The following is a 25,841-nucleotide window of genomic DNA, read 5'->3' on the forward strand; positions in this document are numbered from 1 at the left end:
TTATACTTCCTCCCCCCCCCAAAAAAAGATGAATTTCATTAAGTGTTGAATATAAATATTATTGTAAATGTCCATATAGTTTATGGAAATGAAGCTTCTGTCCTTATGAGATTCATAGAGACCATTGAAATGGAAAAAAGCACAGCATCATTTGCCAGATAACGATACAGGGTGACCTAGACTATTATGCTATTAAATATTCTGCAAATATATATTCTCCACCAGGAGTAAAGTAAAATAAAACAAAAATGAAGATAGTTCATTTTGACAGCACTGTATAGACGCAGAGCGTTTAGGATGTGGTGCGTTTCCCCACAATAAACAATAGAGAGTAATTATTAATGAGAATGTGCCTTTAATGTGCCTAAAGATCACTTTTGAAGAGGATTGTGGGACTCTTTTTGGATATAGCATTTCATACTGGCACGCTTGAATGACAAACCCAGTCTGTCACCCATTAGATGTCGAGTATGGACACTCGTAAATATGATAGGAGCAGACTTTTAAACCCCACTTCATCCTATTAAGGGACATTGTCTCAGCCATGTTTTACTTTTGTCATAAATCTGCTGTAATTCAGTTTGCAGGGTCAACTTGTTGTTATTAAAAGTTGAATTAAAAATTGACTTTGAAACACACACAAAAAAACCCAAACTATTTTGTCTGACCGAGTTCAAAAGGACGAATCAGCAGACGTCGTCAATTAGTGTAATGAGCGCAGAAACACACACCAGCAGCAGCAGAAGCGCGTCCCGGAGCTCCGTCGGTCATTCAGGTAAAAAGAAGGAAACAGTAACAGGACGCAGCTGCAGCAGCACCACAGCAGTTCACGGTCAAACCCTGAACAGAGACACTGTGTTTTTTTTTAATCTCCTTTTCCTCCGGCTCCTCCACACTGAAACCTCCGCCTGTTGCTCACTCTGTCTCTGCGTCTCTTGTGCTGGGAGCATGGCTGCCATCAAAGCGTTGGAGCAGTGGTGTAAAATACATTGTGAAGGCTACCGAGATGTGGCCATCACCAACATGACGACTTCATTCAGGAGCGGGATGGCTTTCTGTGCGCTCATCCACAAGTACAGACCGGACCTGATGTAAGTAAACGTTGAAGAACTGGTTTAACCTTAATCCCACCGTTTTGGAGATCCGCAGACTTCCAGAGACTCTTTGTTAAATCTCACAGGTGCTTTATTCTATCATCACAATATTTCACGACTTTATCAATCAATTTACTCCCAATGTGTTTGGGGTCCTGCATTTTTAATAGGTGAAACTATTTATTGAGTTCATCCCATGTATTGAGTTGTTTGCCATGGGTCCTAATTGAAAGTATCAGTCACCATCAGGGGTTGTAGGGACACTCTCATTTTGAAGGCTTTATGGAAAGACTTTACTTAGGTACTTTAGATGACATTAATAACACAACTAATACTGTTTTGAGAGGAAATGAGTGTTATGATGGCTGTTTCTTACAATAGTTTATTCTTGGGGTCTCCAGGTACCCCAGTTGGTAGTCCTTTTTATGTTAAATATTTTGTTATGATGAGGGTTAAATGTAGTGAAATTGTTCTGGGGTTTGGTTGAGCGCTTAAGAGAGAAGTATTAGAGCAGCCTGACGCTCACAAAGTGACTGAAATGTAATTTTTATTCAGATAGATAAAAGATTCAGAGCAGTTTCTTTCAGTGGTCCTTAAGTTTTATTTGTAGCGTTACTTCCGTTGTTTTAAAATGTTATTTCTATGGAAACCCAACATGAACGATGTATAACGTCTTTCTCTCTTGTGAATTGTTTTCCCAGAGATTATGACTCACTCAGAATGGAGGATGTGTTTGAGAACAACAGCCTGGTAAGATAAGTCAAGTTGTTCAACCTTTTGTTGCACTGAGAGGAGCAGACTTCATACTCAAGCTGCCAAATCTGACTCACTTCATTAACCCTCAGACACAATGAAGGCACATCCGGCAATACACACACACACACACACACACACACACACACACACACACACACACACACACACACACACACACACACACACACACACACACACACACACACATACAATATTTGTTCTTGCTTTGGCATTTATGCAGCAAAGTTAAATATTTAGCTATTTCCACATATTAACATCACAGCAGCGTAAGCCAAAACCACCTGGTAAACTCTGTCTTCCTACAAATTATCAGTTCCCCTCAAATTTTAAAATTCCTAAATCTTTACTCTTGCTTTCTTCCACTTGACCTCGTTTATTTTCCTAACCCCCGCGTGGCCTGAGCTGCACAGTAGGGACTTTTCCATTATTATTATTATACTCTTCCTCCATTCTTTCCCAGCTTCCTCTGAGGATTACAGGGTCTTGTAGAGTGCTACAGTATGCATTCTGTACAAGTCCTCTAAAAGGCCAACTTCCTTGTTGTCTAGGATGATACTGGCAGTGTCAGCAACAAACCTGAGCTCAATAGGAGGCTCTCTAGGCTATTTATTTTGAATGAGGCTTCCTGTCATCTGCCACTCGATCCTCAAGTTGACGGTTATCTTGAAGACACAGTTGTGTCTTCTTGAGGGATATGCAAGAAGAACTTTAAACCATATTCATGGCTAAAGAATAATATGTTTGATCAGGTTTTTCTCAATTGTCGAAGATGTTCCCTTCGCTGTAACGAAACATGAGAATGTGACCAGCGTGGTAATTCACACCCTTGTATTTTTCATGAATAGCGTCATGTTTCTCACAGGTGGTTATTTCAGGGGTTGTTAAATAAGAAATTACCTTTAGTTTGCAGGCATGAATGCACCTCACACATCTTAGAGATTCTGTATTTGTTTGTGCTCCTCTTATTTTACATTGGCAGGCTTGCTATTCAGTAAAGCTTTACTTTTAAATGTAATGAGCATGCCCAGGCTGATCCTAAACAATGCCCCGATATCCTGCTCCCTCCATCCTCTTTCTTATCCCTACATGCTCACAGGAAGTGTGCTATTCATTATACAGCCCTTTTCAGACCTGTCTGGGCTCAGCCACAGACTGCGCCTTGTTTATTTAAAGGAGGCTGTATTGTGTGACATTTTTGCACATTCTGTAATTGTAGGAGCTGACATTACTGTGCCTAGTGAATACCATGTTTGGTTGTGTTTACTTGATTCATCATACACTACCATTAAATGTTGTCTTGGCTGGAGTTGAGAGTTCTTGGCTAAACAGTGTTTCTTTTCATTTTCTCAAGGCTTTTCAGGTCGCAGAGGAGAAGCTGGGGATCCCAGCTTTGTTAGATGCAGAAGACATGGTGGCTTTAAGGATCCCAGACAGGCTCAGCATTCTTACCTATGTCTCCCAGTACTACAACTACTTCAAAGGACAGACTCCCAGTGAGAATATGGCTGCTTTACACATCCTTAGCAACTGTGTAGATAATCTTGAGTTGTGCATCCTGCAGAGTTTTTTTTTAATGCAGGGATTTTTCTGACATACTTCCTTTTTTAGTTTTTAGGCTTAGGTATATTGTTTCTCTCGTGTGGTGCAGTGTGATGTTTGACACTAATAGTGTTTTTTACCTTTCCTCAGTGGGAGGTGTAAAAAGGCCAGCAGAGGGCTCCAAGGAGGAGCCATCAGAGAAGAAAAATCTCCCTGTGGTTGCCAAAATCTTTGTGTCTAAAACCACCAACAATCGTTTCCCTCCAACTCGCACAACTCAGACCTCACCTAAGTTGGCCCCTGCTGCTCCTCAGGTCAGTACTCATGTCATCACAGCACCTGAAGTTACATTAGTGTACACATTTTGATTATTACCACAACCTGTGGTTTGATTGCTTTTTTATTATATTTAAGGATAAGGTTGTTGCTGCTTATTTCCGTGGGGTTAGGTAAATGTTAAAAATGTAGTATCTCATTAAGGAGGGTTATCTCAGTTTTAGTTTTCTTTCACAGAAGGCAGTTTTGGCAGAAAATGCCAACAAAAATGGGACACTCAACAGCAAATGTGTTGCTTGCAAGAGTCATGTTCATCTGGTTCAAAGGCACTTTGTGGAAGGCAAGCTCTATCACAGAAGCTGCTTCAAGTAAGAATTTATTCTATTTTCTTGAGTTGTACTTTCCTGTTGCATACTGTGTAGCATTGATCCATGAATACTGATGAACTCATAACAGATGCAGCGAATGCTCCAACGTGCTCCATGCAGGAGGCTACAAACCCAGTAAAGAACCAGACACTTACATCTGTAACGCACATCAGAACCGTTGCAAACAGTCCTCCTCCGAGATCAAAAACGGACCCACCAGTTCATCTGGGCAACTAAATAGTGCCAGCAAGGCCCAGCCTGCACCACGCCCCTCTTCTGTGCTGACAGCCCCACTAGATATTGTTCTGAAGCCAGTCAGTGCCAGTCAACCTACCAAGTCCTGGACAACCTCAGCCCAGCGGACTCAGGCGGCTCGGCAGAGGTTTTTCCAGGCTGCACCGCCTGCCACAGAGGCCACAACAGACGACAGGAAGCCTACAGAGCCCTTAAATGGGTTAGGAGGGCCGAAGGTCTCACTGAGTCCTGATGATGATGAGAAGAGCAGAGCCAGGATACTAACTGGGAAGAAACTAGCAGAGGAAAATTGCAACAATAACAACAAACGCCCATTCACTGTCCGATCAGCAGAGAGAAGGTGAATATCGCACTCTGTGGACTTGAATAGCTTCATCTTTGCAATAACTTTATTATTTCTTGTCTTTCCCAATATCTCTATGGTTTTGTAGTGATTTTCATTATTAACGGTGAGGACTTTCTCTCGCTTCAGGTTTGGATATGAGCCAAGTTCAGCTGACAACCCCAGTCTGAGAAAGGATAAATACAGCCAAGGCCCAGCAGGAAACTTGGCAGGAGAGCTCTCCACCAGCCAGACAAACAATAAGGAATCACCACATCTGAAGACCATCAACAAAGACAACACAAGGCCTACAACTGTACACACAACCGCCAAAGGCAAGCACGACTAAATTCATTTCACTTGCTCCTGATCCATTATTTGACATCTAACTAACATCCACCCACCCACCCCATTCTCTGTCTGTCTCAGAACGCATTCATAGAAAACAAAGCCCTTTTGTCATTTTTTGACCTATTTATACAGCCAGTGCATCTAGCGTGATCTTAGCTCAGTGTTGTAATGAACTATGAAAGTTCATGTGTTGAACTGTGATTCTCTTGGGATGGATGTGCATGAATGGCAGCAGCATCCTGACAGTCTGCAGCTTTGTAGAAACACAACATCAGATTATCAGCATTTATATAAGTGTTGCTCTCATGGAAATGAATTCAGTTGCTTTATAATGGACCAAACTCAAAATTGTCTTTTAAAAATCAGGATCATCTTTTGTCAAAATTTAAAAAAAAAAAAATACGGATGAGTTGTGCTAGTATCCATTTGAAGACAGTTTGTCTCATGCAGATGAGAGCATCATTCGGGTCAGTTAATACAGATGTGCAGGTGAAGATAAGCTACTTTGTTGGTGGATACTAGGTAATGAACAGAAAGTTAATTAGCTATTTCCAACTGGTTTTGAAATTAGAGCTGAAACAATAACAGAAGGGATGGGTATTCAGTTGGTTGCAGTTTGCATCTTCACTGCTAGATGGAGCTAAATCATACACACCGGTCCTTTAAGCAAATATATCAAATACTTTTGGTCCCAGTTTCTCTTCCAGATTTTCTATTTGTTTTATATCTTTGTAGATTGAATAAAGTTGGGTTTTGAAATATTTGAAAAGGTCACATTTAAAGCTCTGGGAAATACTTTCACTATTTTCTAACACTTTATAGATAAAATGAGTAATCAGTTATATCAAAAAAATAAAACCTAGTCATAGCCCTAATTGAAATCAAACATGAATTCAGTAGTAATGAAGTAAATAGCTTTACCATCATCAATTTTTTTTCATCATTCATTCACTTTTGCCATCTAAATCTTTGTCTGCAGATCCAGCCTGCGAGTGGCAGACAATCCTCAAACCTGTGAAAACCAAACCAACATCGAGGTAAGCCTGTGCAACCATTCTAATCACCTCTGTTACTTTTATTATTCGCAAAGCTGGGAGTGGGAACGTCACACAGGTGGTGGAAAAAAGGAAAGCTGTGTTTTTAAAGACTGCTGACCATTCAGCTTATTCACTCTCCAGAATGCAGAGTCATCGAACTTCGCCCATCTCTGTTATTGTTGACTGGCTCAGAGTTCATCCGCTTGCTCTGTCTCCGTCCTAACAAGCTTCAAGGAGTTCCACGCCTGAACTTTTCCTACTCTTAACACTAGATTCTCTCATTTCTATTCCCTGTTGATGATTCTTCCATTTCATCCTCTTTCTAATTACATAATAAAAAGGTGAGGCCTTTTTTTCTTATATTTTCAATCTTTGTTAATCTTGTAGCTGTACTGTGTACAGCTGTACTGTGTATTACTACTCAGATAAATGCTCTACTTCTACACCGTTTTTTTTTTAATGGTCACACACTGAAAAGGCTAATTTCATTGTGTCTTCCTTACAGAGATGCTGAAGCCTCTACCGAGCAACATAAGCCTGGATTCATGTCCACAGTATCCCCGAATGTCTCCATCAGTGCAACAAGGCCTCCCTCAGCTCCAACACCCGCAGCACCTCCAGTTAGCTTTGCTCCGTTTGATCCTGCACACTTCAGAGAAGTCTCTCCCCAGAAACCTCAGCATGACTCTGGAAACCTGGGTGAGTCACTTCTTGACATTTATCAAAGGATGTTTGTCGACAAATGGGATCAATTTATATAGTAGTTGAATGCTGGATATCAAAAAGCACCATGTTTAGAATTTACTCCTCACTCAGTGCTATATGATCCAGCTGCATTGTGACATAATATGTACTTGAATCATATTTTTAAACTTGTATAGGTAATCCCCATTTAAAGAAACTTTTTGTTTTTAGCTTTTTTGTCAGATATGGAATAAGATTACTGGATTAATTGATCTGTAAAGTAATTACTTTTTGTTATTCAGTCTTACATGTTGGTAATGTAAACTGATTTTGATATCTTCGGACAGAAACAGGCTAGCTGTTTCCTCTTGTTTCATGTCTTTATGCTAAGCTAACCGCCCGCTGGCTTTATATTGCATCTTTGGCAAGAAAGTGAATAGGTGTAATTCCTAAAATATGGAACCATTCCTTATAAGATAATGAAAAATACAACATTTTGTCTAGCTTAAGTTGCTTCCATGCTAAAGGCTGTCTAATCCACACACATTGAGTTCTTGTGTTGGTTTTCTCCTGATTTTTCCAGTTTTTTGGGGCTTTTCTTAGCAGAAAACAGAAAGTCATTTGCAGATTGACCTTATTACAAACCAACACCATGTAAACCTCCCTGTCCTTATTTTAGCCGTTAAACATGGGAGTCACTCGCCTGTAAAATCCCCACCAAGACGGCCAGCTGTAGAATCTATTAGCTCTTCAACCACTGCTCCAGCCAGTTACGGACATCCGTCAGGTAGGTTTTTCTTTTTCTTTTTTCTTTAAAAAAAAAAATGTCATCATTGAAAGAACATGAACATGTCCTCAGCCATCTTGTTGATTACATACAGTCATTTTAACTGAAAATAAATCAGGTGAAGTCATATGTGACAATGCTTTTCTGAAAAGCTGCCATGAAAGGACTATCTAATCCTATTTTATCTACCTCTTAGGTGCTAAAAAGGGAAAGTATTTGTCACCCACCAACGCCTCCAGGACTGAAATGAGGTCACCCTCTGTAAGTTCCCTCCATTAAGTCTCTTAAGAGATTAATTAACAGCTCTACAAATATGCTGTCATTACATTCCCAGTAAAAAGAAAAGAAAATGGACGACCTTCTTTACATTTAAGTTTCCAAAGTCAGAATTTTCAAATTGAAGCTATCTTTACTTGAGCGTGACTCTTAAGTTCTTTGTTCTATATCAGGTGAAGTCTCCTAATATCCTGGTGGAGCAGATTGAGAGGGAGCTGATTGATATTGAGACAAACCTGGCACAATTGGAGAAGGAGGGTGTGGAGCTGGAGAAGAAACTCCGCAGTTGTGAGGAAGGTACTTTTTCTCATTACCACCTCACCTCAGCAATTCCACATTTTCTCCCACTTGTTCCTTATTTAAACAAGCAAATAAAGTTGAATGTTGACATGTCAGACGCAAGCCATGCCATTTTGATAATAAACAGCCCCTCAGAAACAACTCACTTATTCTACGGCAGAAGATGTCAATGGTCGCTTTTGTTCTCATACAGTGAATAACCTGGACACAAACTTTGATATTTTATTGTATATATGTGCAAACTGCCGAAGTCCCACCGCTGCTTCACTGAGGGCATCTCCGGTAAAGAGTTGCGTCCTGGTTGTTCCACTCAGGACACACGCATACATTCATTCACTCACCATCAGCTGGAGGTTGTGTGTGTGTGTATATATGTGTGTGCGTGGGATCTACCTGCCATTTCTATTACTGTTTTCTCCAGCCAAATGAGGTGAGAGGCACAGACAGCCCACAGGGAGGTTGCTTCCCTTTTGAGGTAGTGGGAGTAGGGGGCCTGATTGCTTTGCTCAAGGTCAACATGACTCGGGTATAGTAATATATATTCTGGTCGATTGCGTACTGCTTTTCCATGCGCCACCCAGGAAGCCTGAGCATGCAATCGCTTGGCCAGAATTTGACATCAATTGCACACCACCTAGGAGATCATATACCTCTCGACTGGAATTTGTCAGCGTAAAAACTAAACCCTGGCACTCAAGTCTCACAAAAAATCATGTTTGTTCTGGTGATGGCAGGATGTGGACTGTCTTGTCCTTGGCCCCTGAAAACATTAACCGTTGTGTTTTGGTGTATGTTGATTGATTTTTTTTTTTTTTTATTATCTTATTGGGACTGACAAATGTTCAGTCCAAAAATCAATTGATCCACCTACTCAGGTGTTGTAGTCTGTCTTGGTGAAGCAGAAAAGTAACTTGTGCTCAGTGCTGTTTCACAGTGTTTGTCCTAATACTGCAGCAAACTAAAGGAATCACTAAAACTGTGGGCTATAAGTTTGGTAAATAGATTTCTAGTTTAAACACTTTAGATGACTAATGCTTCACTGTTCTTTAGGTGTTTAGTATATTTAGTAGTATATATTTAGCAAAGACTTGTTGTGCTCTTTCAATTTCTTTCAGATTGTAAAGCACATAAAAGAAACCAATCTCTACTGGATTTATGCTAAATCATTATCAAATATATGATGAAGACAAGTCTGTACTTCAAGTATTCCCTCTGTGTTGCTCTACATCCTCTGAATATTAAGACATTTGCATTTAGTTAAGGAAATCATACATGATACATGGAAATGCTGGGGTCTCTATTCACTGTAATTTGCTGAGGTTTTTTTTCTCTAAATTAGTCGATCAATAGTTGTTTTGTGCAACCAAAAGTCTGAAACTCAATCTTATGTTTACCATCATGACTCAGAAAATCAGCAAATCCTCACATGTAAGACACTGGAACTAGAGAATTTGGGGCGTTTTTGCTTAAAAACTGAAAAGTTATATCATAATAGTTGGAGATTTTTTTGAGTTTATAATAATCTCAAATGAACTGTTTTTACAAAATGATCTGAACCCAGTTAAAAATATTTGCCACAGTTTTCAGCAAAATAAAGGAAAATTGTGTTCTATACTGAAGAATATCCAACAACATGGATGACTAATAATGTTAATTATACTGTAAATGAGGACAGGTTTATTCAAGCGTCTTTGCTCGACAGCGTTAGACACCTAACGTTGGCTGATCATCAAATTTAAAAGTGTCAGATCCCTGATTACTTACAGCCTCGCAGGACTCCATTGTTAGTTGCAGGGCTGTGTATTATTGGCTGCTACAGTCCCCTTTTTTTTTTTTCTAAAGAAAAGTGTTGACATGGTCCCAAGAGGTGAGTCACATTCAATCCTCACAATCCTGCACCCTGCTGCTTACTGGCCAAATGATCCAAAAAACCTAATGTGTTATTGCACCTAATTTTATTTGTGTCACTAATACAGACAGGTTAAGAACTGGTTAAATTAGAACGCAATTATGGATGAAGAGAGGCTTTTTTTTGTTGTTATTTTGAAATCATCTAATATATTAGAAATCACCTAATTATACGTTGTGGATAAAAGCGAACTGAATAATTTGACAGTTCTTTACCCTCATTCAATGTAAAATTAATGCCGGATAAAGGAGTCTAATTCCTGTGTATTTAAATGTTTCTATTTGAGCCGTCTTGCAGGATTTAATTTACTCACAACACAGAAATACACAATCTGCTTTTATATACATTACATTTTAACATGGTGGTGTGTTTTTCAGAGGGAGAGGGGGACATACTGATGGACCCACTGATGGTTGACTGGTTCAACCTCATTCGAAGGAAGCAGATGTACATTAGGAAGGAGTCAGAGCTTGTATACATGTGAGTTCTGCTTGTATATTGGTTAAAACATGAACAGCAAATGCACAGTGAGATCATTAAATGACCTTCCATATTGTTGACTTTCAATTGAGGTGTAATTGAGATAGTCTCTGTTTTACTTTGTGTTTTCTAGTATTGTTCCTCTTAGATTTTAGCCAGTTATCATTTTCATTATTCCTTCATTTGATACCACACACATGTCCTCTCCACTACTGGGAAGAATCAGTCAAACTTTAACAATTGTTTACAGTTTTGTGATAAATGTGACATGCATAATAAGATCAGCTTAGCCTTTTGATTTCTTTTTGCATGTCATAATTGAATGCTGATCTCAGAGCCAGGACGCAAGAGCTGGAACAGCAGCAGCCAGGTGTTGAAGGGGAACTTCGCAGGCTGCTGGAGAAGCCAGGTAAGAGATGGTAGACTCTCTGCTCCACATCTGCTCTTTTGCCCCCCCCCCCTCCTCAACACTCAAGTCTGTCAACTTGGTTTCACAGATCATTTAAAGTCCACAGAGGAGCAACAACGGGAGAAGAAGTTGTTGCAGAGACTGATGGAGATTGTGGATGGCAGAAATGCAATTGTGGAGGGTCTGGATGAAGACAGGCTGAGGTAACACAGAGCATTTTAATATAATTAACTGTAACATCACAATCGTGATCACTGATAATATGACTCTTTGTTATGCAAACAAAACAAATGAGCTTACCAGAGTCACTATTGAATCATTTTCAGGGAAGTGGAGGAGGATCAGCAGTTGAATGAAATGATGCAAAATCTTGGTAAGTATTGTTTAAAATACTTTTCTTTTGGATATTTTTTTCTCATTAACTATACTATATAATTTATAATATATTTTTTGATGAACAGGATTAAAGAAAGCCAAAAAACACAGGAAATCCTCCATTTCAAAAATGTTCAGACGAAGAAGTAAGAGACGAGTGGAATAATCCTCAGCGTTTTTTTTAACTGAACTTTTATTATCTGCTACATGAACAAAAAATATTTCTGTTTATGACGGTAATGATTATTCTATTGCTACTTTTATTATTTTAAGATTATTAAGACAATTTTAAGATTTGTATATAGTAATATATAAGTACTGTAGAATATAAGGCACTTTAGTGTGTTAATGAGAAAAAGGAAAATGAAGATGTAAAAATAGGAAGAATATTGGATCACATCATTTGTTTTGTCTTAAGTTCAGTTTCAAATTTAAATGATCACTTAAATGTTACTGTGGTGTAAGATTCACACTTTAGTTTGCTGTTACTTGTGTTAGAATGTTCTATATAGGCTTTATTTCCATCACAGAGGGTGTAATGTTTATTCACAACTGTTTTTCACATTTTTTTAAGTGTCTAATTATGTGGGAAATGCTGTTGCGTTTCACAAAACACAATGCCACCATTTATGGATATGTTTATGTGAAGATAATGCATATTTATTTGATAATGGAAAGGGGTATCTGGATTCATACATTTTAGAAGATCAAGTTGCACTGGGTCAAAATTGGGATGTTGGGAGTTTAAATCATAAACCACAAAATGCCACAGAGAACGCTGGCTGTTCCACATGCAAATATGAATGAGCAGAATAAATGTGTAATCCTTCAGTTTTCATCCAAAATGAAATTATTTCAGTATTCATTTAATAAAGGATTTTAACAAATTTCCCTGTAAGGATATTAGCAGGAGAGAAAGCCTTGACAATTAAGTTTGAATTGCTGTGGAGTGCAACATGGAGAGCCACACATGTTGAGCAGCTCTGTTGTAGACTGTCGCTCCTCTCTCATATTGTACTGTAGGTGGCAGCCTGGGTATGCTGTATCACAGGGCGAGAACTTGAAAATCCAATTTGCCACAGTACAGACAGTTAATTTCTTTGCTAATTTTATAAATGCTGCAAAAATGTTCAGCTGTGCTGATGCAATAATGTTATGTGAAAGAGGATTAGGTAGAGCAGTAGCTTATGGCTGGGGAAGGCTTATAAACTATAGGTTGTATTGAGCTCTTTATCTTCAAACCTGGTTTAATTAAACATTACTCTTTACTAATATCTGCATCAGAATTGCTCCGCACCTGAGCTATTAAAATGTTCAAACGACGTGTGTAGTCGCTCATCTGTGAAAATGGCATTCGCAGTGCTTCTGAGGAATGTACTGTAATGTTGTATTTTAAAAGCATTATTGAATGGTATGTACTTGTACACTATTTATAGTATTTTAAACTTCAAGTCTGTTGTCCAATAAATCCTTTGAAGATTACTGGATGTGTGTGAGTGTGAGATTGAATTATTTACTTAATATCTTCTTTTGGTACACATCTTTCTAATTTAAACATATTCCTGAACTTTTTATCGTTCCACCCCCCCCCCCTCACCATGTTACAAGCCTCACCAGTGACTGTTGATTCAACTGCTGCCGAGATCAGACGTCGCTTTCAGTGAGAAACCAACAATGTTGCAACTCCTTTTGCATTTAAGCTGTGCAGTGACCGGAGCTGCATCAATGTATGCTTTTTTTTTTTTTTTTTTTTTTTTTCAAATAAGGTTTTTTTTTTTTAAGGACGGCATCAAGATAATTCACTGGCGTCAATATATTTGCAGCTACTTATAAACTACATATCCCTCATTTTGAGATGCATGAAATTGTGATCATGAACTTGGAACACAATCTTTCTAGCTGAGCAGAGTTGGGGATGATATTGGTACAAAATGCCATGCGTGATGTGGGTGACAGTCGAGACTGAATGTGTGATATTAGAGTTAATTAAAGCTTTGCGCCCCATCTACTGCAAATGCTTGCACTTCTGCAATTAAGAATCAAAGGCGAGGGCTTAGTGTCAGGGGGGTGTCTAATACATGGTTTTAACAGGAATGGGACCTGATTTGCCAAGCTCCTAGCGACAAGCATTAACAACAGCCTCAAATTAGAGGGACATTAATATTCATAAGTAAAACAATTCATCCTGTGAATGTGTGATGAAATGGAATCCTCTGAGGTGAGCTCTTGTGTCCAGGCTGCCATCGTTCATTTAAATATGCCATTACCCATGAAGTGCTTAATCTTTATGAAAGGGTGGTAAAATCTGTTTGAACTGCGTTGACAGAAAGGTGGAAATTGTGATATTGTTCAGCACCTTACATTATGTTAATCCTGTACATTTTTTTTATTTTTTATTTTAAATGTGAAGATGTCAATATAACAATATAGGTTTCTGTATGGCTCGTTAGCTGAATTGTTTAGAATTCCTGAATGAAAATGTGTAGTGAACAATATCTGCATGTGTACACTGACATTAGTATGTTATTCTATTAAGACGTGAGTGCTTTGTAATGTTTTAGCTTAGTTGTTGTACGTCGCTACTTGCAACACAATCTGAATTCTGTGTGTGTGTGTGTGTGTGTGTGTGTGTGTGTCGTCTTATTCCAGTTCCTGCCAGAGTCTCTGCCACTAGCCTGTAATTATGATCCTCGAGGTAATTTTATCAGGCTCATTAGCTCTGATGAGTAAACGAGAAGCGTGCCTCTAATTTATTGGCCATCCAGGCTGGAGACTTAATTCTCATCAGAGAGATCATAATATTTGTACAGAGAGACAGATATACAGTACGTATACTCAGCTGTAAGACTCCTAGAGTAACACAGAGGCTGAGACTTTTTGTGACTTAAAACCAGTAATTACACTCATGACATGAAGACTGTTTGCATAATTGGGCATGTGCTAAAATTATTTCCATAGATGTCATTCTGATGAGCAGGGCACAAAACGGTGTCTCTTTTTGATTCAGGCATGATTTCGAATGAAAGCCATTGTTTGTATTCTGCCGAGTCTTGTAACTTTATCTTCCTGCACAAAATTAGATTCTCACACCTCTGCAAACAAAATTGCATTGTTTTGTTCCCTGTTCAATAGAGATGATCCATTTTCTGTGTCAGAGAATGTGTTAAGGGAGCGGGGTAAATATGCTCACAATTTTCAGTGTGTAGAAATTTGCATTGAGGGGAAATTATGCATGCTGGCTAGTGGAAATGAAATGTATAAAGTGCATGACTGGTAGACTTGACAAGTGCAGCTTTCATCCATCTCAAATGAATAATTTTCACTTCCCTTAAACATCCTTAATCCAACCATGTTATCAGCGGGCATGCAGGATTCTGCCAGACTTTCTCCTTAACGGCACAGCAACTTTCAACTTGCCTGAGATTCTGCACTGCAGTTGCTTACCACATGGTCTTAGGGACTCACTCTTATCCTTTCCTGCTGGTTTTGTGGATCAGTAAAATTCCTTCAAAACACAATATATACATAACGCAAGTCTTAATAGATAGCAGAATGTCTCACTCTACCCTCCTCTGTGCTGCCTCAGAGGTCGACTTAATGCACTGTATTTTACCTCTGATTCACATTGGCACACAACTCAGAGGACGGTGTCTAAAAAAACCTATTTGTTCGGCAGCCCTTTGTCCTCTATTACAAATTTCAGTGACAGACCCTTCCATGCTAGTATAACATGGTTTGGAAATTCATATAGCCGTAAAGGGATAGAGAAGGATATTCATGGTAAATTACTCATTTACAGCACGTCATTCAGCAGTTTGACTTGTTATTTTGGGGACATTTCTTGCTCGGGTGTATTTTGCAGTCTTCTCCACTGAAATACTGAAATACATACTTACAATGATAATACCATATTCCTCCCTCTACACCTCAATCCTTTTAATTTATGCATTGTGGCATGTTTTCTAAATACTACTGACAATAAACAATTAAATGTGTAATTGGTGTTTATGCTGCTAATCCTTGTGATAGCCTCTAATATGAAGGGTTACCTGGCTATTTTCAATATCCACTTTCACAGAAGCCTTGGTTTGCGATAAGAATATTAACCTCATCAATTTCAGGTAACTTTCAACGCTTTAACATCTTGTCTTAAAGACCTACGTGTTAGCAGGAGTCTCAGCCTTGGCATTTAGTGACATTTTAAGCCTTTTAACAGAATCCAGACAGGGATTTGCAGTTTCCACCAAAGGAAAATAATTTATATCCTCCTTTCTGAGAAACTGTGGGTAGAGGGATTAAATGCACCAGAGAGATTTGTATGTGGTGCAAGTAAAACAATATTGTGACTCAGTTAATACATTTCCTACCATCCACTTTCATGTTTTGAGGAAGTCGGGAGTCGTTACTCATCGGGCTGAAGTTAGCTTTGATGCTTTTCTTGTTCAATTTTCTCATTCTCGAGGTTTTAAGTGTGGTACATGGTGATGACAGCACCATGTACCTGAACTCTTCTTACAACAGTGCTATGAGACACCATAAATAAGCGTGTGCAGCATCAGAGGCAATGAAGAGTCTGACCCGGACCAATTATTTTGCATTCCTTCCTAATCAACTTTGTTTAAAACCTTTTAGAACAATCAACATTTCCACTTCACTTAGAGTTATATTTAAAACATAATGATGTCCTAAACTCTCCCTCTCTCTCTCTCTCACACACACACACACACACACAGACACACTAAAACACATTTCTGAATGACAGTTTGGAACACAAAAGGTCCTTTTCTGCGTGCTGGATGGGTTGTGGACTGTGTATCTGCCAGTGTGTGCCATGGCTGCTGTGTAGTGGAGACATGCAGGGCTCTGTTCTCTCTGTGGGCAGGCAGCTTTGATGCACTGCCTCTCTTATCTCATGCCTGGCAAGGTTAATGAAGTGGTGGCACTTTTGGAGGAAGTAGAAATGGGATGAGTAGCAAAGACCAGAGGAAGCTTGGAGATGAAACGTCCTGCTCTTAGCGGCTGTAAGTGGCAATTTTGGTGAATTACATAGACAATAAGAAAGGCGGTTGTCATCCTCTTAAACACAACAGTCGTCTGAATCAGGAATGGTTGATTGCATCTCTTTCAGCGTGGTTCATATTAAATTACATTAGCATTTAGGCATCACTTGTAACTTGATCTGTCAAACATCTCCTTATAAGGCCATGTTAGTGTTAGTGAAGCATTTAAGTCATTTTTTCTGCTCTGCAATGTTTTGAATTGTATAATTTTGGAGACTAACATGCAAAAGAATATTACAGCACCTTGAAACCTGGAAATCGACTTGTGAAATGCTAAATAGACTAAGTTGTTTTCCATCTTTTGGTGTCAGATCATTCCTCATTTAAATCAGGGGAGCTCATATGGTTTTTCAGCAGGGTGTAGTCTGGTTTAGTCATTTGAAGAACGACTTCTGAAAACACACAGTGCTTTTATAAGGGGCGACAAGTCTCACTTAAAGTGAAAGAGTTGGATTATTTTATTTGTAATAAGTGTCTTGGAAGTTGGCTCGTGGTTACAGCTTAAACAAAGGGCACCCTAATATAAATATAATAACAGGTGATGTACTGCTAATGCGGTATATTCCTTAGCTTTTTGGCTTTAATATTCCAATTCCCTTTGCATCTATATGAGCTAATAGGTAAACAGTTCTGAATGGAAGAAATGAAGCAGGTCTACATGCCAATGAATTAGCATATAGATGAGTTCATCTCATACAAATAGTGCTCTTTTGCCCAGAACTCCCTGTGCTGAGCAAAGATCATGTATGTAAAGTATGCATGCAGAAAATGTAAATTAATCCATTTCAATCATCATTCAATCTAATAAGATTTTTTTCCCCTCCCTTCTCTCATTTGTCCCTCGTTGCTCAAATGTCCAGAAATATTGAGAGGGCGGTCAAACTATTCCCCCGAAGCAGCCTAATTGTTTAAAAAAAAGAAAAGAAGGACAAAATGGGGGAAAAAACATAAACACAGAAGGATAGCAGATGTAAAATTGATGTCAATTACAAATAAGCACCAGGGTAATTTGCATGTGGATCAGACAAAGGCTGAGTTGTACATAAAAATGGCATCTCAATATTGCTTAAATCATACAATACTTTGATTTTTTTTTAAAGCAAAGATTCTACAAAAGGAGTGCCATCGACCGTATGTTTTGTATTTGATCCTCATTATTGTAATTCCATAAACAAACACTGCCTCTGTGAAACACAACTATTTGTTACATAGCTCTTGTTAATATGCTAAAAGAAGCTTATGGAATTGGGTCAGCTAATTAAGCAATTAGCTTATTTCAGCTCTCTGGTCAGGCTGTTACTAATCTATGGCATTGTGAGCCCAGATCTGCCAAAACCGAGAGGCTTGTGTGTCTGTGTCTCCCATCCCGTCTGACAAAGGATCATGTTTGAAGCAATCCTTCCCCTCCGCAGAAAGGCACAAGACTTGTCTGCTCACTAATGCTCACGTTTCTCATGCAAATCCCTGGAATTGAATAGGTTGTTTATTGTCTAGTTAATATATTGAGACATTTATGTAGTGCTGTTGAAGTGTTTGCTCTCTGCATTTGTAGCTGTGTTAACACACATGAAATCCCTGACAGATTAGAGTTTGATAGCATGAAAGCCACGATGAATGTTGGTGGCTTTTAGCAGAGCCCACCACGTGGTGCCTCACCAGGCGTCTGACGAGGGCAGAGTTAGGCAGCGTGACTGTGGAACGATAACTAGGCCTACACCAGTGTTGTCATGAAACTTTCTTTCATGGTTTGCTAACTGAGTATCTTAAAAAAAGGGGGATTGTTGAGTGTTTGGGGTAATTTCCCTCATTATCCAGACTGCAAAAACTTATGTCTCGTGCAGTTTTGGGGCAATGCTACATTGTGAGCTTAGCTTAGCTCGAGCTACATGATACTGTGGGATCAGTAGCAGCCAGTGCTCTGTCGTAGATAAATACATGTTCATTGCTAAGAGTTGCATACTTTTTATGCCATAGATTTAAGTTGACAATTTGTATTAAGAATGATATTATATGAGTACAGATTAAGTTCATATTCTTTACATGTGGAACTTGTTGCTCTGCATGTGAATAAAAAGTGGATTGTATGTTTGATAAAATCTCGCTTTCTATCTTAATAGTGAAATCATAAAACTTTATAAATCTTCACATATAGTTTACTTATCAATGGATTCTCATTGTATTGGTTTTACAGCCTACAACTTTACTTTTTTGCTGGACTGTCACCACTCGTATCAGCATTTTTTCTGTACGAAGCTAGCAACTGTTTTCAGTGAAAAAAAGCTTTAAAATCTTTTTTACACTGCTTTTGTAACGCTACATGGCCGACAGACTTTTGCTACATAATTTAACTATACATTTATTTTGGTCTGCAACGCCAACAGCCACATTTGGAAACAATAAAACACAACAACACAACATAAAGATAATACATTCTGAGGTGTAGACTACAGCCACAGTTTATTGTGTCCATTTTTTTTAACATAACAAAAAGCGGCACATTTATTACCTTCAGAGCCAGATTTTTCTCTCAGAAACGAGCTAAAAGAGAGTAAATATTGTACTTACATTCATCAGGTGGCTGAAATGCGACTGCTAATGAATGCTTATGTTGAGGTGATAATATGGCAGCGTTATGTTTACAGCTTTCTTTCCGTTGCCTCCAAACATAAATGATTGAAAATAATTATTGTATATTTAAAACTCCATACTTACCTATGTGCTTGTGTCATTTATGTATAGTTATCAGTGTTTCCCATGACACAAACAATGCATCTAGAGTTTCTCCCAAAACTGAACTATCCAGAAAAAAAGGCTATTCCAAGATAAACCTGCTTTTTTAATAATTTATTTTTGTGATGCATAAAAATCATTTCAAAATGAAATATTGCTCAGATTTGCCAGAGTAACTAGTAAAGTCATCTAACTTCATCACTGCAATAACCCTGTAACATATAATGTATTTCAATTAATGTAACCAGGATAAATGTGCAAAAAGTAATCAGATTGTAGATTGATGTGTGCCTTGTCTCCACCGGGAATAGTAAATCAGTGGGAACTCATTTGAAAGTGTATAGTTAAGGCTTTATACTCAGTGATTCCAGTTTCAGGTTAGATAGCTACACATAAACACATCTGGCTGCAAATACAGTCTCATGCTTTCTCTGAGTGTCATCTGTGCTGCTGAATTAATGATAACTTTGTCATCTACAATAGTTAAAAGGTTGTGATGCCATAGATGCCCAGTATATTTTTATACTATAATATGCTAATAGCAATTTAATGAGAGAAATCTGAGTGAGAAGTGTACCTAATTAAAGGAAAAGGCTTGAAATGCATTGTTAACGGGTCAGAGAAACACCACTTATGGCCATGATGATGATATGCAAGGTGTGGAAATGCATTTCCAATCTCCCTGGCTTGAGCCCATCAGTTTCCATTCAGAAGTGTGTGCACTTGTTCATTAAGCTTATGCATATCATCAACTGGTGCACTCATTCTATCAGGCAGATATGGCAGGGATAAAACGATGTGAAGGATGGAAATTCAAACAACCATTCTCATTTGCAAAGGTCATTAAAGCCTGGCATACATTAGAAAATCTGCTAATTATGAAATGGCTTAACTCCACATTCAGTGGGATTATGTCTGCTCATTTAGAATATGTTGATCCCCTCCCTTACTCGTCACAAGACAGTTGATGTATGGGACTTGTGGCACAGAACTAATGTTCCCAGTGCTTGTCGGTCATCTTAACTGACTGTAAGAAGTCCATAAAAGTGGCCGTCTTGTACTGAATGAATGTCTGCATCAACACTACAAGACTGACATAAGTTTTAGAGCTGCTGGGAAAATCTGTTGTGCTGATGATATTTGGCTCAGCAACTTCATCTTCTTTATTGTACATTTAACTCCCTGAGCAAATAAACTTTGTACCCTCAAATAATAATCACTATAAAACAGGCGACTAAAACAATTAAGCTGCATATAGGATCAGGTTTCCTACCTGCAACTTAAGATGAGTTGAATAATGAGCTCCTCTGGGTTTTCAAAAGTCCTTCCAAATACAGGATAACATATCATTGTAATTTACTCAAGGGTGACATTAATCTGTTATTTGAATATCAATGTACATTATGCACTGATGCTGCAATGCACATTTAACATGTACTGTATATGACTTTAAAACTGTAATGCATCAGTCAGTGGGTGAAGTTATCCTCAGTCCCTGGGTTCAAGAGGTTTGAGTTCTGTAGGTTACAGTAATACTACCCAGAAAACCTCCTTATCCTTGAAGTAATATATACATACATACATACATACATACATACATACATACATACATACATACATACATACATACATACATACATACATACATACATACATACATACATACATACATACATACATACATACATACATACATACATACATACATACATACATACATACATACATACATACATACATACATACATACATACATACATACATACATAAATTTATTTAGTGACACAAATGTAAAATAAAAGCTAAACATAATTATTTGAAATTTAGACAAAGCAGTCAACAGATTAACTGGCAGAATTTGGATCACTTTCATGAAGACCTACTCAATAAGCCAGTGAATCCAAAGTATGCATATGAATACAGTATTAAAATATGCACATGATGCTCCACAGTTACAGTCAGACACGTCACCCTTCTGCATCAGTTACAAACACATACAGCCCTCAGTGCCACATATATCAGGATAAAGTCTAATATTAGTATAATATTCTTGATTTTTTTCAGAATTGTTAAAAAAAAAAAAACAGCATTAAAAAAAAAACACAAAATGAATGACAACTTTTGGAAAGTAAACTCTACAAATGTAAAGCATGTTCATTACATGAAAAGTTTATTGTAAATTAGAAGCTATTTAATATTAACTTTCTAAACAAATACATTAATTTTTCGCAGTGAATGTGTCATTGTAGATGTTCAAATAATCAAAATATTTGTTTTCAGTTTCATTTACAGCATGTGAAATATGTATTTGTCAAGAGGCCAGAGTGTGCCTCTTGTTGCCATGGAGGGAACATCACTTTATGGTTTCAATATGCAATTTACTCAATTTAGACTTATGAGTTAAAGTGGTACAAAGTGCAATGCAATTATACAATGTATTACTAGTCTGTATGTAATTAAACTGTTTGCAAAAGAAGACGGTATGTTTACAGAAACATCTTCACCCTGTTTTTTAATTGCTCAGATTTAAATATCATTCTTTACTTTGTCTAATTTATTGTAATGCCTCTAAAATGGAGAAGAGATTTGAATAAACATAAATGTTTTTATTTTAAAAGTGAGGAATTAGAAAGTATAGTCAAGACAATTTCCATAATTTATCTGTTAGTTGATTTTCTTAAGCCACAGATTTTTGCTCTGATTTATATTTCTTATAGGAACTGATTCAGGCTCTGTCCCATTGACTGTAATTCACAGTTAATCCAACAATTTACCTGCAGTAAGGCTTGCTGCAAGTATATAATTGACTGAAAATCTTCCCAGAGAATTTACTTAAGAAAATTGAACCTCTAACATGGATCGGATGCACACATTGTCACAGGCCGGACCTTTCAAAATAGCCTCCACATTGTAGACCTTGTTGGATCAAATCACTCTGATTTTGGTCTATTTAATAATCCAATTGCCAATTAAGACAGGCGACAGTGCTTAGATCTATAAAAGGTTAATAAGCCTCAGCTGCAGTGTGTTTCTCTTGGGTAAATGTCACTTAGACGTAGGCCACCATGGGTCAAGATCTCCCTCCAGATCTAAATTTAATCACATAGCATCGCCTGGCCCCATCCTCACCCTCATTAGTCTTTGGCTTGTGCAGAAGTATGATCTGCCCTGTTTTAGCCCTGGCACTCTCCTTCCAGCCCCTGACTCTGACCCAGACGTGCCATCACCCAGCAGCCACTAACTCAAAGCTGAGATCAATTCCAACAACTCAGTACAGACAGTAGCTCTACAGTAGATTTGAATATAGTGTGGCATGTGGGTCTGCAGGAGTGTCTTGTATCAGGGGATGCTATGAAATTTGCCGATAACATCATATGGCGCTATCTGTTGGCTGAGCTGTCACCTGATGCAGGCCTGTGCCACCTGTCGGCCTGCCCCACATAATGGCAGAATGACCGGAGTGATTCAAGCAGCCGTCTCATCTTAATTATCTCCTTAGAGTTTAATTAACTAGCTCATCTATTGGACCCCCCCAAAAAAACCCACAAAACCTTGAATCACTTCAAATCACAGCCAGCGAGACAGAACGGATCATCATAAGATTATTGTTTTGTTTAAAGCTGCTAGAACGCACGAGGTGCATCATGACGAATAAATCCTGAGAGGCTGCATATGATTAGAATGGATACATTTCCATATTGTTTGTGGGAGTACCAGAAGGGGGGAAAACGCTGTCATGTGCTCTGTATGAGTGTTATGAATGTGTCCCGTATTTTTACTACAGTGTGCTGAAAAGATGTCATGGTGTAAGGAGTCCACATGGAGCAGAATGCAAAATCATTTAGTTCTGAATGTTAATACGAATTACGTACAAAATGGGTAATAATTCTTCTGCCCTACAGAAATGATTAACATAATTCTGATAAATAGGCAGATGGCAGAATGTGTGAATTGAGGTAGATTTATCTTAATTAATATCTTGAACCTACTTGGAGAAAGGTAAATGGCTCCACCGGGGCCAGAGATGTTCCTCTGTCTTGTGTGTGTATCTTTCTCATGGCCTGACATGTAGTAGTGGCCTGAGGATATTAAGTTGCTCTCCAGGTATGCATCAAACCCAGGCAGCCTGCTGATAATGAACATACGTATACCCAGGCAAGCAAGGAAAGACACACACACACACACAGAGAGAGAGAGAAAGAAATACACACCCCATCATATCCCCCACTTTTACACCAAAAAAAAAGAAAGAATTTTACAGTTTTTTTTCCTTTGGCTGCAATGAGCTGTATGAGACTAACATTCATCATCATTTTCCTACCAACACACTACTGTGAGCTCAAATTTCTTGCTTTATTGCGGGTGTCGAATAAAGTGTGAATTTCTTTTACTCATCACAAATTAAGGCAATTAAAATGTTAATTATTACAAGTAGAAAAGGGACAAAGGAATTCAAATAAATTGATGTATTGACGTTTTTTTAATTAATTCATTGGGGTTCCTACTGAGTTGGATAATTATGCTTAAGTGTTTAATTACATATTTTGATGGGATCCTCAATTACTGTGGCTTAATAAAATATCATTAGCCTGTCTCCCAGGTTCTAAGCTGTGGAGACATACAGTATTAGTCGATGTATTTAAATAAAATATTATATTACAGGCTGGTTGGGATATGTGGCAGGTCTCCAGCCTTCAATCTCCGTTAAATCTCTGTTAACCTGGAAGCCGCTCCTCACATCAAAGTTTGACACAGCAGCAAACAAACAATGTTAAATTTACATATTAATTAGTGGCAGGCTATCAGCACGGCTGATGAATTCAAATGTGTGGCCCTTTGCTGTGTGGCTCTGCAGCGATCTGCAGCCACAGTGCCGCCTTGCGGGAGGCTCCGCACTCAGCCCAGCAGAACAATGAGAAATTACATAGACCTAAAGGCCAACTAAACCCTCCCCATCACAGACAAGATAGGTTTTATTACATGGCGACTGTAAATATTCAATATCCTTTCTACCGACTGTGTGTCTTACAAATCAATTTGCAGTGTCATGACATCAATTGCAAAATATGCAAAGCACAGATAAGTACCTAGTTGTCACCCATCCAGTATTGCTCAGTCAACCTCCTCTGTCAAAATTCACATAAGGAACGATAGCTGCCATCTGGTTGCTGTACGAAATTATCTTGTTTAAATCCTCTAAAGGTTACTGCAGTTATCCAAGTGATCCGTCAGTTTTTCAGCTCTGTGTTACGGAGGCACAGAACATGTTTCCACTCTGTATTCTGTAGGCTTTACCACTTCAACATGTTTTTTTTTTTTAAATGTGTTTTACATCTTCCTGCTAAGAACAAGGATCCTTGGCAATGGCTCGTGGGCAAGATCCTATAATTAGAACACAGTTCAGTTGGTTAGCAGGTAATTTACCTTTAGGGGGAGAAGTCTAATTATTGTCTTTGAAAAGCTAATTTAGCGTCAAACACTTCAGGTGTCTTTTCCCCTCTCTTCAGCAAAGGGAAAGGTATCCTGGAGCTCTGTGGGGTCTGAGCCATCTCCTGTGCGCGTGCTGGGAGCTTTTACTGTTTTATGTTTATATGGCTGATTCCTAAAGAAGAAATTAGAAGCTATAAAAGCAGTGCAAATCTCCTTCTCCCTTTGTTTTCTTCAGCAGGTGTATGTCTTTTTTCATTTTTTTGAGATGAAGGCACCACTCCTTGACCCACTGATAAATGCTCTTATCAGGCAAACCTGTTTCCTGGCAGATGGTGTTTGTGAATGACACCGGTTCCCAGCAGAAGCAGACCGAGGGAAACGTTCACAGTTGAGTCTCTGCAGAGCAAACCAGCCTGGTTACCTGACGGCATATGCTCTGTTGTGGCCTACACCTGCTGAAGGATGGCGTTTACACCACAGTCCCTGGACTCCACCTGGAGAAGGCTGTTACTCACAGCTCACCACTCAGCCAGGCACTTTTAAAACCAGAAAAATAAAACTGAGTAGCGGTTCAAATAACTTGAACTTGTGCTTTTTTATTTGTCAGATATGAAACCATGTTTGTGTGTACAGCATTTAGGAGGCTCTGAAAGCTGTTACTCCTCCATAGAGTGTCTACATTTCAGTGTTTGTTTGTCACTCTGACAACATCACAGAAAAAATATTGTCCTGGCAATGATGAAACTTGGTTAAAACACTGTATACCTCCTGCTCTATAGGTAAGTTGCACAAACTAAGGGGTGGTGGTCACTTTTCAAGAAATTCAAAGTGTATCTCGTGCCTTCTTGTAGCTGCTGAAATCTGTATTTCCATCATAAAAAACGATCTCCCATTTATCAAAAAGCAAATCTTTGTAAACCTATACTCCACAATATTATACTTAGGCACCCAGTTTGTGTTAGTGACATGTTTACTACTATTAGTATTACTTTTGAGATATAAATCCAATTTGTCCATGTCGATATCTAAGCTAAATCTAAATACAAAGCTATGGCTACTTTCCTCTGGCTCTGACACTGTTTATCCTTCATTGCTGGTGTATTCCAGCCACACCAGCAGGGACTGGAGGACAACAGTGTCCGCAGCCACAGGGATCAGTAACAGGTCCACTGCTGAAATATGTGCAAAGTGTCAATAGTCTGGAGCTCCTCTGTCCAACTGGAAGCCATTGAGCTGCTAAAACGGAACTGGTGATTAGAACACAGTCACCCCAGTCAGTGCCAATTCAGATGTCTTAGCAACCCAGGGCACGGCAGTTTGATCTGCCTCGCTGTCATTGATTCACAAGGCTTCCAGCTGGAGCAAAGATCCCCATTGAAGCG

At 38.6% G+C, this 25,841-nt stretch overlaps 1 protein-coding gene across 1 annotated transcript; it reads left to right on the forward strand.

Moving 5' to 3' along the window:
• The first annotated feature begins 789 nt into the window (after positions 1-789).
• Positions 790-11,405, forward strand: micall2a (mical-like 2a). The gene is made up of 17 exons (XM_062438536.1): positions 790-1,091; positions 1,796-1,844; positions 3,223-3,364; positions 3,561-3,724; positions 3,924-4,054; positions 4,143-4,649; positions 4,782-4,966; positions 5,962-6,019; positions 6,525-6,718; positions 7,383-7,490; positions 7,687-7,751; positions 7,940-8,063; positions 10,353-10,455; positions 10,791-10,864; positions 10,953-11,067; positions 11,191-11,237; positions 11,326-11,405. Exons 1-17 carry the CDS (start codon positions 949-951, stop codon positions 11,403-11,405), a joined length of 2,289 nt encoding a protein of 762 aa, XP_062294520.1. The 5' UTR covers positions 790-948.
• The last annotated feature ends 14,436 nt before the right edge of the window (positions 11,406-25,841 follow it).

This window comes from Scomber scombrus, chromosome 18, assembly GCF_963691925.1.
Source record: "Scomber scombrus chromosome 18, fScoSco1.1, whole genome shotgun sequence".
In the NCBI taxonomy this organism is placed as follows: Eukaryota; Metazoa; Chordata; class Actinopteri; order Scombriformes; family Scombridae; genus Scomber; species Scomber scombrus.